At 46.4% G+C, this 15039-nt stretch overlaps 1 protein-coding gene across 2 annotated transcripts in view; it reads left to right on the forward strand.

The window, feature by feature from the left end:
* Positions 1–14781, forward strand: part of GCN1 (GCN1 activator of EIF2AK4) — a 693936-nt gene extending 679155 nt beyond the window's left edge. For both annotated transcript variants that reach the window (XM_085633485.1, XM_085633484.1), the window contains exons 57-58: positions 2412–2630; positions 14149–14781. In XM_085633485.1, the coding sequence (XP_085489611.1) occupies positions 2412–2630; positions 14149–14274 (345 nt within the window). In that variant the 3' untranslated portion in view covers positions 14275–14781. The remainder of the gene's footprint in view (positions 1–2411; positions 2631–14148) is intronic.
* Positions 14782–15039: the final 258 nt, after the last annotated feature.

The following is a 15039-nucleotide window of genomic DNA, read 5'->3' on the forward strand; positions in this document are numbered from 1 at the left end:
AAATCTAGTATTTAGGGGCACCCTGAACCTTCCTTCCTCAGATTCCAGATAGAAAACTACAAGAAGAGCAAGAAGAACAAGGACGTGCCCTGCAGCTGCTAAAAAGAGAGGAAGACACCAACTGCTTTGGCCCCAGCCCTACCGGCCTGTCGACTCTCGAACCTGCACCAGCGCGGCATCTCTCGTGGCCAGCAACCTCACCAACCCCGGAGGACCTGGCTACCTTTTGGCTCTAAGCCCCTGGGACTCCCATGAGTAGAGGCTCTACTCAAGAAACCTATTTTTAACCCTTGGCAGCAGCCCGGAACCGCGGACCCAACACACTCTGCACCAGCCAAGCCTGGCCAGTGCCGGAGTGGACAAAGACCCTGAGGACGACCCCACGGCGACTGTGACCCCGAGTCCGGCACCCAAGGACCCCCCTCGACATTCCGGAAGAAGCCTGCAGCCTCAGAACAGAGTGCCACCCCAACCGCGATCAACCAGAGGGTAAGATTTCCGACATCAAAAGGCACCCCTGCACCCGGCGCCCGGCGGCCCCCTGTGCCCAATCCTGGGGTACCCACCTAACCTACAACTACCCAACTTACCTCTCGAAGTGATGGTGGCACCTGAAGCATCCTCGTCCCCGAGCTTGCAGCCTTTTTCCAAACCGGAACATTCCCATTGATTTCCATTGAGCGCCCAACGGCTCAAAAGCACTCTGCACCCAGCCGCCCGAGTGGCCCTGGCAGTGCACTCTCTACACTAACCTACTTCCCCACTTGCCCTGAGTAAGTGACCAGGAGCCCAGCTCCCACAGCCGCGTGGCTTGCCAGACAGCAGCCACCAACCAAGGCCCCCCTATCCCTCATAAGATAGCATTGGGCCTAACTCTCTCTGCACCCGGCCGTCCTGAAACCGCTGAGGGTGAACCAACTGTACCTACCTGACACTGGGGGACCCCTGAGTCTATGCCCAGAATTTCAACACTGCCAGTCGAGTACTTACCCTTAAACCGCTAACTTCATTTTCCTCATAGGGTAACATTGACTGGCTTTTTCTTCAAAAATCTTCTAAGTGTGAACTTTTCAAAACTGCAAATATTCACCAAAAATCAGCCAAGTGACAAAAACGAATGTACTCACCTGCTCCTAGGTGAGCTCCCAGTGCTGGATCTTGGTGCCCAGCCCTGACTCTAAAAAGTGTCCACAACTATACTTACCTCTAACTCATTTTTCTCCCATAGGAAACCATTGTCTGCTTTTCTGTGAAATTTCTTCTAAGTGTCTATTTTTGCAAATTTGAAATATTCTTTTAAAATCGTACCATTTCTGCAAACGAAATTACTTACCTGTTTTTGATAAGGATCCCAGTCCTGGGTCTAGGTGCCTAGTCCTGGATTACTAAAGTAACGACAAAGTACTCTACCTGCAATTTGAATTTCTTGCCATAGAGATCCATTGAATGTTTTCTTTGAAATATTTTCTAAGTGCTAACTTTTGAAATAGCTAAATATTATTTAAAAATCATTAGTTATTAAGTCGACTTTCATCACTTGATTCTGAATACTGACCCAGGGCTGGATCTAGGAGCCAGACCTGGAATTCCAAAAGTAATCTGAAAAGTAATTTATTACAAATAACCTGAATTTACCATTGAGCTCAATGCATTGTTATGTTTAGGAGATAGGATTGTTTATTGCAACCAACTGTGACTGTTTACAAAAATTCATTGCTTAAGACAAAAGTATTTATATTCAACCTCTCATTCTGAGAAAGTATATTTTTATCCCCTTTGTGGTTCTAAAAATAAAACAAGCATATATTTTATATGTATAAACCATTGGCCTAGAGTTCAGTTATTGAGTGTGTGAAACCATTTGCTGACTGAGTGTGTACAATAAATGCTTTACACTGTCCTCTGGTACTGCCTTACTGCTCGACCAAGCTACCACTTTTGAGAGTAAGGTCATACCTAACTTTGACCTCTATCAGCCTCTGGGGGACTGTGGACTCTGTACACCCTGTACCTATTAGGGAACAGTATATACAGAGCCACTTTCTCACAGTACCCGATTGGCAGGAGCCCAGGGCACACTCAGTCAAAGCACATCAGCAATTCAGCAAAACGTGGGGGCATACCATGCAAGAAAGAGGGCACTTTCTCACAACCGTCACTCGCTAATCTATTTCATGGATCCTTTAAGGTTATTTCGTAGTGAGATTTTTAACTATCCAATACACAATTAAAGGCCTCCCCACATTAGTGGTAGTTTTTTCCTGATACTGGTTGATGTTTTAGTTCATTTGATTGTTAGCAACGCAATTCCACATACAATGAACTGCTTAATAAAAATGGCGGAAATGGTTTGTCTTGCAAGTTAACTGTGTTTATGGCAATTATTGTTAAAAGCCTTTTTTTCACCTTAGTGTCTTCAGAACCCATCCAGTGACATCAAGTTGGCTGCAGAGAAAATGATCTGGTGGGCAAACAAGGATGAACTCCCCCCATTGGATCCTCAAACCATTAAGCCTCTCCTGAAGGCACTCTTGGATAATACGAAGGACAAAAATACAAGTGTGCGGGCTTACAGCGACCAAGCCATAGTCAACCTACTGAAGATGAGGGCAGGAGAACTAGTGCTTCAGGTAAGTCAGATATAGACCATTTATTTTTGGTAATGTTTCTTTGGGTCTTTTATGCAGTCACCTTTACTTGGTGTACAGAACAAAGAAGGTTGGTGAGTTTTGTTTTTGAGAGTGATGGTATGTTTGTTGGTCACTTTTTTTTTTTATAATCTCTTTCAAAGTTGCCCTTTGAAAAAACAGCTTTAGTCAGAATGCAAAAGTGAAGCTTGATTTCAAGCTGGATTTGTTCAGTTCAAGGCCACCCCTGCTTCTTTGGCTTTTTTGCCAGGTGCAATCCAACCTTGGTTTAAAAAATAATCTAACCCATTTTAGTCCTGCTTATAACCATAGGTTTCCTTGTTGAAACCCTCATTGCTTGAGCATACCCACGTTGGCATCGTGATCGCCGGGATGACGTTGCGGCAGCTATATAGACGCCGTCCTCGCACACTGACGTCAGTTCTTTCTTTTTCCGCGCCAGCCAGATCCGGAGTGAGCGGTGATGCGGCGCGGAATACAAAATCCCTCCCTTCGTCACAAACCATAGATCTTCACAGACACACTCATTCACTTAATTCACTGGTGGGGCCAATAACACCAACATTCATTCTCTATTGGTCTGTATTTCTAAGGAGGTGATTGTTCCATTCGCTGTAATGAAAGGAAATACTCGTTTGTCCCTAATGAGCGATAGATCTACCTAACCTTCTCTCTCTCTCATTACGACCTGAACATCACCTTTAGTATTCCTCCCATGGATAGGCCATGGATCAACTAGTTGCAGGTTTGAGTGATTTCTAATTCTATAATTATTTTAAATCAATACATTTTCTTGAAATAAACAACCCAACACAATTCAGTAATTAATAAATGGAATTTATCTAAATAATGCAAGCAAATTCATTAATCGATTAAGCAGTTGGTCATCATATTTACCTATTCTGGCTAAATGTCGTCCTCTAAGTCAAATTTAGATCTTTTGTCTCTCTACACCCATTGGAAAGCAATTATTCAGTTCATCAGGAAATTGGGCATCTGATCAGTCCGTCAAAGATTCAGGGAAACAGCTGTCCTGCAGTGTCACCGTCCTCTCCGTCAGCATAACGTCAGGAAATTGTAAAAAGGACGTACCAACCTCTCTATTCTAGGGTTTATATAATAAAATTTGACAAGGTATTGTATCAATATAAGTTTTCTTAGTCTCTGATTGGTCAGTTCAATATGGGATGTTAGGTTCTCACAAAAGTAATGTCTATTAGATCATGGGTCTTGATCATTCCGGTTTAGGAAGACGGCCTATTGTTCTTCATCTTTTGGCCGGTGTCCCGGACTGTCCTTGATGGGTACAGCATGCCTGGGGTCAGAAATAGGCCATTGTTGCTCATCCTTGCGCAGGCGCACTTCACCCAGAAACTCAGTAGCGTTGTCAGTTGTGTCCGATATGGAAGGCAGCCATCTTATGGCAGGCCCAAAATGGTCAACTTAAGCAAAAGAAACATAAAACGTAATTAATACATAGAAATGATTAATAAAATGTTATTCTCGCGCTAATACCCATATGTGTGTGTATTTATCTAGCAAAAAGCAACACTCATTGCGGGTTATACTCACTTTATAAATCACAAGTCACAAATACATCACGAAAGCAACATATAATATGCAAATTCTAATTATCTATGATTAATATGCGTACGCATTTTAGTTTACGTATTAATTAGGCCATGCAAATGCAATTCCCACGTGTATTTCATATATTATTAAGGTTGATTAATTTCCACAGCAAACCAATTAGTACAATTACTATTAGTTAATTATTCTTATTAATATAAACATGCAAAATGGAGAGGGTATACAATTTTTCTAAATAAAACCCGCTCCAGCAGCGGTACCTCCAGTCACTTTTTGACTGGCCTTTTGCCAACAACTTTTTCGAGTCTTCGACTCCTGGTGCACAACAGGGATGCCTAGCTTCAAGGCTTGCGGTTCCTGTAGCCGACTGATGTCCGTGAAGGATCCGCACCGCATGAGCCTGTTTTGCCTGGAGCACGACCATGACCCCAAGTCGTGCTCAGACTGTCGGACCATGAATCCGAAGTCTTTGCGGGAGCGATCCCGAAAGCTTCTCGAGGCCCGGCAGTCGGCTCTGCGCCGTTCGAGGTCCTGGTCGCGTGGGAGGTCGAGTGACCGGTCCCAGAGTCATCATCACTCTTCTTCCAAGTCTTCACACTCTGTGTCAGGTAAGTCCAAGCACAAGAAGAAGTTGAAGAACCATTGACTTCTTGCACTCAAAGCATTCCTTCCCTCTGTCCGGGAAAGAGTAGTGCAGATGTTCACGGACAACACCACCGCCATGTGGTACTGCAACAAACTAGGCGGGGTGGGGTCATGGACCCTATGTCAAGAGGCCCTCCGCCTCTGGACATGGCTGGAAAAACAGGGCATATCACTGGTGGTCCAGCACCTGGCAGGTCTGCTGAATGCCTGGGCAGACTAACTCAGCCGCAGGTGCATGATGGATCACGAATAGCGTCTTCCCTCGGAGGTGGTGCAAGGTCTCTTTCAACAGTGGGGAGAGCCTTGTTTAGATCTATTCGCCACCCAAGAGAACGCGCAATGTCAGCGATTCTACGCGTTGAAATTTCCAAGGCGGCACTCGCTAGGCGACGCTTTTCGCCACGAGTGGAGTTGCGGTCTTCTATACACCTCTCCGCCTATACCACTTCTGCCCAGAGTGCTGAAGAAGATTAGGCGCGACCGGGCCCAAGTCATTCTTGTGGCTCTCGATTGGGCAAGAAGAGTCTGGTATCCTGAGCTGCTACACATGGCCATCGATCCTCCGATCCGACTGCCTCTTCGGGAGGATCTTCTGTTGCAGCAGCAGGGGACGGTCCTCCACCTGAACCTGTCCAGCCTCCACCTCCTTGCGTGGAGATTTAGCGGCGGCAGTTGACGTCGTTTGACCTGCCTCCTGAAGTCTGTGATGTAATCTTGGCAGCCAGGCGTCCCTCCACTAAGACCGTATACGCCTGCAGATGGAACAAATTTGTGGCATGGTGCACATCAAAAGCTGTGGATCCCCTTTCCACCCCTCTTTCTGAGGTCCTCTTGTTCCTCCTTTCTTTGGCCCAGCAGGGCTCTGCTCTGGGCACTCTAAAGGGCTGCCTCCCGGCCTTCTCTTTTCAAGTCCCCTGTTGTAAATCGCTTCCTTAAAGGCATTACTCCTCTTTTTCCTACTGTTCCCTTCGTAATGCCCAAGTGGGACTTGAACGTGGTTCTTATATATATTATGCGTGCTCCCTTTGAGCCACTACATAACTGTCCTCTCAGACTTCTAACCTTAAAAACTGCCTTTCTGGTGGCCATCACCTCTGTGCGCAGTGTGAGTGACCTCCAAGCACTTTTTTCTAAGCCTCCTTTTCTGAATTTTCATCCGGACAAGGTTGTCCTTCGAACTCGTCCTTCCTTCCTTCCCAAAGTGGTTACTCGTTTCCATATTGGACAGACCATCACTTTGCCTACCTTCTTTCCTCCTCCACATCCTCTGGATCCAAAGCGTGCGCTTTCCTTTTACTTGGATCGCACATAACAATTCCGGGTGGATGACCAGCTCTTGTTGGCTACGTGGGTGCCAAAAAAGGTCTGGCCGTGCACAAACGAACCAACTCTAGATGGGTCTTTTGTGCATTAAAGCTTGTTATTCCTAGGCAAAGAAGGAGCTTCCAGTGGGGTTGCGCACCCATTCCAACAGGGCGATGGCAGCTACCACTGCTTTGGGACGTGGAGTACCCCTTAATGACATTTGTCAGGCCGCACCGTGGGCATCACTGCACACGTTCACTAGATACTACTGCCTGGACAGCCAAGTCAGTAGAGACGCCTTCTTTGGCCGTTCTGTTCTCCGCAACTTCCTGGTGTAAACTTAGTTTGCAGACCCACTTCCGGTGTTGGTATTGCTGGGGTATCTATTCTAAGGTAAGGAATCTATAAGTAAAGGTTTCTTTCAGATGAACAAGTTACTTACCTTCGGTTACGATATATCTGTAAGAAACATAGGTTAGTTATAGATTCCTTACCTCCCCACCCATCCTCCCCGTACTGCGAACTGACTTATAGGGTTAAGGACTTCCTTTCAGGGACCTAGTTTTGTGCACCAGTGGTCAGTGTCTTGCATGGCTCTCTGCTTCTGGCGTGGAAAGTCATGTACAGAGCTGCCGTCGGCGCTCGAGGGCGGCATCTATGTAGCTACCGCGACATCATCCCAGCGACCACGACACCAACGACAAATGCGGAGTCGATCGACCCCACCTTCCGACACGCAGGGGTACTGCTGATGAAAAACTTTCTGGATCCAGTCTGACGCCTGGGGGTAATTCTAAGGTAAGGTATCTATAACTAACCTGTTTCTTATAGATATATTGTTACTGAAGGTAAGTTACTTGTTCTTCAAGAGCAATACCCTGCCAGTGGAGAAGGGTTGATGGATGATTAGATGAGGAAATCTTGCAAATTGGACCTTGCGAAGTGGCTGTCCAGCCAGACCTTGGAATCCAGGCACTAATGCTTGGTGAAGGTATGCAGGGATGCCCACATCGCCGCTTTGGAGATCATCAACCCCTTTAGAAAATGCATAACAGTGGGGGATTTGAAAGGGAATGACTGGTCTGATAGCAAGAGGAATGCTTACAACACAGCCAAATACCCCTTGGCAGTACCTATTGCAAAACCTTTCTGGGCAAAGAAAATTGCATATCACAGGATCTGTGACAAATTGGCGTGCAAGATGCGCAGAAGGTCTGCATACAACAACCACCTTGGCGAATCTGGTGCAATGAGAATGACTTGGGATCGATTTTGGCGTATCTTCCTCAGTGCCCGAGGAATCAAGGGTGTGTGGAAAACACGTCGTGCAACGGAAAATTCAATTTCAGCTGAAATGTGTCCCCCACTGGTGTGTGTAGGTGTGTGTGTGTAGGTGTGTGTGTGTAGGTGTGGGTGTGTGTGTGTAGGTGTGTGTGTGTGTGTGTAGGTGTGGGTGTGTGTGTGTAGGTGTGTGTGTGTAGGTGTGTGTGTGTAGGTGTGTGTGTGTAGGTGTGTGTGTGTAGGTGTGTGTGTGTGTAGGTGTGTGTGTGTGTAGGTGTGTGTGTGTAGGTGTGTGTGTAGGTGTGTGTGTAGGTGTGTGTGTAGGTGTGTGTGTAGGTGTGTGTGTAGGTGTGTGTGTAGGTGTGTGTGTAGGTGTGTGTGTAGGTAGGTGTGTGTAGGTGTGTGTAGGTGTGTGTAGGTGTGGGTAGGTGTGGGTAGGTGTGGGTAGAGGTGTGGGTAGAGGTGTGGGTAGAGGTGTGGGTAGAGGTGTGGGTAGAGGTGTGGGTAGAGGTGTGGGTAGAGGTGTGGGTAGAGGTGTGGGTAGGTGTGGGTAGGTGTGTGGGTAGGTGTGTGGGTAGGTGTGTGGGGAGGTGTGTGTAGGTGTGTGTAGGTGTGTGTAGGTGTGTGTGTGGGTAGGTGTAGGAGTGGGTAGGTGTAGGTGTGTGTAGGTGTAGGAAAATGCAGAAAGCCAGCAGACCTAGGAATCCTAGGACACTCAGGACTGGGACTTGCGCAACTTGCTGAAGATGGGACCATATCTTGGATGTCGGCGATCCTCTGAGGTGGAGCAAAGGCATGGAGAAGGGTGGTGTCAAATCTGGGGTCGTTGGAAGGGCCACAAGTGAGATTTGAGCTTGTTGATTGAAAAGCCCAGGTCGGACAACAGGGAAGCTGTTGATTGTGGATAGTGCTACACCACCTCTGGCAAACTGGTTTTGAATAGTCAGTCCATCAGGAACAGAACGATGAGGACCCCAACATTCTGAGATGGGTCGCAACCACTGCCATCACCTTCATGTAAACTTGAGGTGCTGACGTTAAGCCAAATGGAAGGGAACCGCAGATTGGTAGTGTGTAGAACCCACTTCAGATCACAAATACGTCCGGCATGATTGCAGGATAGAAATGGAGAAGTTCGCATCCTGCAGGTCGAGTGACACAATCCAGTCTTCAGGTTCCAACGCCAGTAATACTTGAGTAACTTGAGCTTTTTCAGAAGTATTTAGCCAGGCATGCCTCTAAATGGAGATTGAGGTATCCTGGCCACTGAATCAGCTGTGTATGAACCATATTTTAGAACATGGCAAAAGGTGTTCTGCCCGTCCTGGATCACCTATTAGAAATGGCCACTTATGTCCTCTGGGATACAGCTCATACAGTGGAGCCTCATGTGCCAAAGGGTGTGGGTGTAGTGTACAAGGAGGCAGTTGGCATTGATGGACTTGAGAGCCATGATTTCTGTCGCAAATGATTTCTTACGCCAGGACTCCAGGCGTTTCAATTCTCTATCTGATGGAACTGTAGGAAAGGTCCATGCAGGGTGTCCAGATGAACAGGAAGCCTGAATGGCCAGGCTCTCAGGTAAAGGGTGAGTTGATAGGAAGGACGGTGTAAGAAAAGGCCTGCTAATCAGACCTCCATGCCAGTGCCCTGACCCTAAAGTGTATGTTGAATTGGCTGTACCCATTTGGAATTGGCTAACTTAACTAAGTCCCTAGTTTATGGTATCCTGGAAACCAGGGCATGTAGGTTACAGGGGTACCCCAGGGCTTACATCCCTGGGCCACCACTTCCCCTCTACATCTGTGTAAGTCACCCTTCTGACAGACCTACCGAATCCTATGGGCATGGTGCATCATATGGCACAGGCAGGACATGTACTTTAAAGATCCTGACAGTAAACACACAAAACTGCTGTTTTTACTATGGAAGGACTTTGTTGCCCAATTGGCAACTACAGGATTACACGTTAACCCCTCAGGTGTGCTAACTCTAGAACGGTGCGACCAAAGTGGGCACTCAGGCTTAATGTAACAAGTTGTTTGATATTCTGACTTGTATCTCTAGTCAAAATTAGCGTAACGTATTGCAGTGTGCACCTTAAGCAAAGCTGCCACTTTGTTGCCTTCAAAACTCCTGTGCCTTCCCAGGTACCCATGGAGCCTGTTCCAAGAGACTGCTTTCTGCTCTCCTGGAGAGACGTGCCAAAGAGACTCAGGAACGAGAACAATGAAGGATTGCAGGCCATGGAGGTGTTACCTCCCTCTCACAGGAAACCACTTGGATGTCAGCTCCAAAAGACAGGCTTTGAATGAGAAACCACATTTGGAGGGCAAAAGTGTCACACTATGGAGGAAGGCCGCCCCATTATTTAGGTTGAAAGCTAGCACAGGGAGCAGAGAGGGGAAACAAGTTTCAAAATAGTTTTCCCCAGGGGCTTGTAGCCCTGAGATAGCCACACCCGGGAGTGGGCTAGTCAGGTCTGAACACAAAGAGAAGGGTCTCACCATCTTGACAGTGGGCAGACTGGTGCATCCTGAGATACAGATGCTGCCCTCTACAGGAAGTGGTACCAGTTGTGAGGGAACCTGCTAGCCCATTGGCTACCAACTGCATCCTTCCCTAAGGGCACTTTTCGAGCATGAAGGGGGCACCCCTGGCTCACAGACATCTGATCTTGGCCAACTTGGAAGAAGGACCAAAGAAGGACTGCCTGCTGAACGAGGGACCCGCAAAGATAGGTTGCACCATCAAAGAATGAACCTGCTGCCTAGCAAAGAGTGGGGTGTTTCCTGCTCAAGGAGAAGCTGTCTCTAGGGCCCAGACAAGCCAAGAGACTCCAAGGGCCAGCCAACTGGCCTCCTGTTTGCAGCACAAGGACACAACAGCTGAAGAAGGTGGTAGCCCAAAGTCTTCAAATCGGTACCCAGCTGCCGTGCAGCACCAGGTACCAAGTCCCGCTGCACAGAGTTGCACCAGAGTTTGCTGAACCCAGGAGTGCTGTCTGAGAACTGCGTGGACCCTCTCAGGAGGCATGTTATGGACCTTGCATACATTGGTCTGTCACTGCAACACTGGGCAACTAGTAGTCCAGTTGTGATTCGAATTCGGCCAGACTGAAGAGGACCTCGTGGGACGTCGACCCTGTACCAGGACACCCTCCATCTTCATGGACTAAGAGATCCCTGCAGGAAGATCTCCATCAACCGCGCTGCATCCACAGCATCCTTGGAGCATCTTCAGAAGCCTTCATCCACTGCATCAGGACCACACCATAGGAATCCATTGCAATGTGGATAAAGTGTCTGGAAATGCTGGAGGACTGCTTATTCTGTGAAGGTAACAGTTCTTGAGGACCTTACTATTCCCCCTGCTAGAGTTGGTCACCTCAAGTACTTCTGACAGCATTGACACTTGCCCACGTTTCCTTTGAAAACGTTTCTAAGAGTCAAAATCATTGGCTTTGCCAAGGCTTGTATACAGTTGAGTAAAATTGTTTTGATGTATTATTGTTTATAAAATCAATATCTCTGGAACACTCCAGTGGATCTTTTTCATTCTAGTGTCTAAATTTTTATAAAATACAGTGTTTTTTATAAATTGCTGTCAATTTTCTTGCGTGTTGTCAATTTTCTTCTTCAGTTGCTTTGGTGCTGATTAAATGCTATGCACTTGTTCATCTGTGTAAGCTTTGCTGCTCAGTGCCACAGCTACCGAGGGGTAGAGCTGCAGATTTGACAGATTAAACATAAGGGGCCTAAACGGGTTGTTAAGTGTATCACACAGTAAGGTTGCACAACCACACCATATAATAGACCATTTCCTACCAGACAGGTATGCTGGAGCTGAGTGATAATGGTGTGCCGCCAGCTTGTTAGCTGCAGGAGTTGAAATTGTGTTTTTTTCCTAGGCTCCCAGAACCAGATCCAAAGGGTATCATCAAAGAACAGCAGGACAGAGGACTTCTGTTAGTATGTTAGTCTTGATGTCCACCATTGGTAGTGTAAAGTCCGACACCTCAGCAACCTTTTTTATTATTGAATGATATGACACCACTTCTGGCATTGGAGAGCCAGTGGTGAACTCCAGTACCAATTCTGGGGACGCGTCCAGGCCACTAGCCGATGAAAGCCCTTGGAGGTCATGCTCTTGATCACCATCACATTAATAAAGATCCAGAGGGTCGGAGTCTGTTCAAAGTAGGTCAAGCATCCTGCTCCTTCAGTCCTAGTCTATCAACCGTTGAGCCTCCCTGTGTGATCTGTTCTGGGACACAAGTTTGGGGACTGGCATCACTGGTGGTGTGTCCGGCGCCAGTGGTAAAGTGTCGGAGGTGGCACTGGTGGAAGTGGGGCCGTACAAGGCATAGGCGTTGTGTAACGTCAGATCAAACAGCAGTGAAGTCGACATCTGGCGCCATGGTGCAGTGCCAAGTGGCATCGGAGCCATAGGCCTTGGTGACAGAATGAAATCATGGGGCTTGTAAGCATGCTAGATGGTGTTAATCTCTTAGCAAGGAGGGAGTACTTTCTATTCAAGAATGCTAGTGGATCCGAGCCTGGAGTCAGAAACTCAGAGTGAGACGGCCCCAGTGCTGAAGTATCCAGGAAGGATAATAGTGTGGCCCAAGTGGCTGTGGGTCCATTTGGAGGGGGGACTATGGGCTCCACTGTAACCAACTCGGGTTCCAATGAAGATGATCCTGGTGAAGTTGGAGGGTGCCGAGGTGACTTACCTTTCACATGAGTCTTATGCTACTTGTGCTCCTTTCTTTTGCCCCCCAAAGAGTGTGAGGAAGACGGCCTGGAATAAGGTTTTCAGCATTGTCAACCACCCCATTCCTCTTCTGCCCTAGCCATAAAAAGCTTCACTTTCCACTCTTTGATGGCCTTCTGGTGCATGATTCGCAGCCATGTGAGTCATGGTCTGATTCGAGACATCAGCGGCAGATGAAATAGGGATCACAAATGGACATCTGTCCCTTACACTCCCTACAGGTATTTAACCATGATTTCTTGGAGGGTTTGGGGCATTGTACTACACAAGAATTTGGTGTGTGAGAGAACTCAGAGAGCAAAGTCCAGATTTGCTTCAAGGTGCGTCAAAGGGCTACTGACATTGTTGAGCCAGGGTGGCCTCTATATAGCTTCAGTGACTTCATCTGACACCACTTCCTACGTTGACACAAAGCCAGTGCTCCCTTCCAGCGACATGAAAGCTTTTAAGTTTCTGGTCCAGTCTGGTGGCTGGGATTATTCTACCAGTGAGGGATCTGCAGGTAGAAGTAGGCACCAGAACTCGTTCTCAATGATTGCTGGATCTGCTTTCTAAATACAACAATGAGACAATGTATTAGCAAAATGGGTCATACATGTCTAACATATGCCATAAGGTAATAACCATGGGGTCTTTAACTTACTTTTAACAAACAACGTGTTGCTCAAACATGTATAGATGGACAAACTGTCCCAAAGCTTCAGGCTGAACGAGGAGCCTTGAATCACTTGGATACCTTCTACCCACCTCTTAAGCCAATCCAGGTGGAGCAAAGAATATTTCATCTGGTCCCACGCTTGTAAGGCTCTATTTTTATGTTGATAGTACCCGTGAGTTTAGGGCCAGTGGCCAACTTTTCATGGACTTTGCAGACCCCAACAAGGGCAAAGTGATTTAGAGGCTGACCATTTCCCGCTGTATCTACCTGTGCATCATGATCTACTATGCCCTCTGCAAAAAAGAGCCTCATGAGTGGATCTGAGCCTTTTCCACTAGGGATAATGTTGTTCTCTTCTGCATTGTCTCTGGGAATTGTCATGTTGGAGATTTGCCCCAACCATAACTTATGCTTTGTTCATTAACTGTCTTGATTCTAAAGTCCGTAGTAATGGCTATTTTGCCAGTTGTGTGGCAGGACATCTTAAATAGTGGAGTACTCTTAGGTAGTGATTCAAGAGATGAGGAATCTGCAGATAGAAGCAGCTGTCAGAAAAATAAGTTACTTTCCTTCTGCAATGATCTGTCTGCGACTTTACCTTCAGATTCCTCTCTGACCCTGCCCAGCTCCTTGTTCAAAGGAGTGGTCTTGCGACTGATGATAAAGTCCTAAGTTAGTTTGGTACACTGGTATTTTGTCTATCTCATCACCCTCTGAGGTGGTGCCAGTAATAAGTAACTCATTCTTCTGATGAATAGTTCTCACCACACATCTCTCAGATTTTAAATTCTACCAGGTGCCAAACTTGATCTGGCATAAATTATTTTCTGCAATAGCCCCTGAGCACTAGCTGGTGGTACCATTTGACTTTGTGGTGGCTCCGCCCCGCTGCCTGAAGTGGAAGTACAGAGCTGCATATAGGCCTCACCCCTTAATGCCGATGTCAGTTAAATAGCCAGTACTTCTCCGCCCTCTACATAGGAACATTGGTGAGTACTCTGTGGGGAGATAGAGTATCCACCAAAAAGAGTGCTGTCAGGGGTATTATCTTGTTCTTCAGATGGATACTTTTAACTGCAGATTACATATTTTTTCAATCCGTGCAACAGTTAGGTAGATCATTTGTACCACTTTGACCAGAATGACTGTCAAAAAGGTACCCTGTGTATGCTATGAAACACATATGTCTGAAATTCCATTTGTGGGTAGAAGTTTTTAATTGAAGCCTATTTTCTTCTTTTGCAGTCTGTTTCTAAGATTCTGGATGCAGCTAGTTTGGAGCTGTTAAATGAGAGCTGTCGAAGGTCTCTGAAGAAGTTAGCCAGCCAAGCAGACTCCACTGAACAGATTGATGAAACTATATTAACGTGATGAGCACAACTTGGACCCAAGAAGAGACGTCATTGAACCACCCACTGCATCAGCATCCTGGCTCAAAATCAAGCAAATGTTTTCATTTTTGAAAATAGATTTATTGGGAAAGGCACAAAAAAAGAGCTTGCCAGTGCAAATTTGGACCATTGCTTGTACCAGAAGGCATTGCCTTACAACAAGCCAAAAATGTAAAATTTGCCTCCATGAGTGAATGCCTTAAGGCAGGTCCATTGACTTGGAAGTAGCTTGGATTCCACACCAGAAAGGGCTTTGTCCCCCAAACGGTATTTGCTTGAAAGCTTTGTCCATGGAGCTAATGTTTGCCTTTCCCTTGTTACCACATGTACATGAAGCAGGCGACATGTGAAAGTGGACTCTTCTGTTTGTTTCTGAGGTTTGAATCTAAAACTGTATTTCATTAGCCTTCAAAGGCCGAATCTTGGAGCAGGATTCAAACACAATAGCAGCTGCTCACATAAATGATTAATAAATGGTTTGATTTAATCCAGATGGTTCGAATTGGCTTCTTGCATTTCTGAATGCTTTTGTTACTGTACCGAACTGCATGACACACTGAAAGTGCCCTTTGTGAGGCATTGTAGATGAGTGATTTTGGCTGGCAAACTAATTAAGTATTGGTAAATTACTTATTAAGTTGTGTACTGTACCATAAAAATATTCATACTTGGAAAAGACAACAATTTTCTTGAAGACGCTTGTTCTATGAATAATTTTTGGAAGGCAGATAGTTGGAAAGGGTGG

Source organism: Triturus cristatus, chromosome 11 (assembly GCF_964204655.1).
Source record: "Triturus cristatus chromosome 11, aTriCri1.1, whole genome shotgun sequence".
Classification (NCBI taxonomy): Eukaryota; Metazoa; Chordata; class Amphibia; order Caudata; family Salamandridae; genus Triturus; species Triturus cristatus.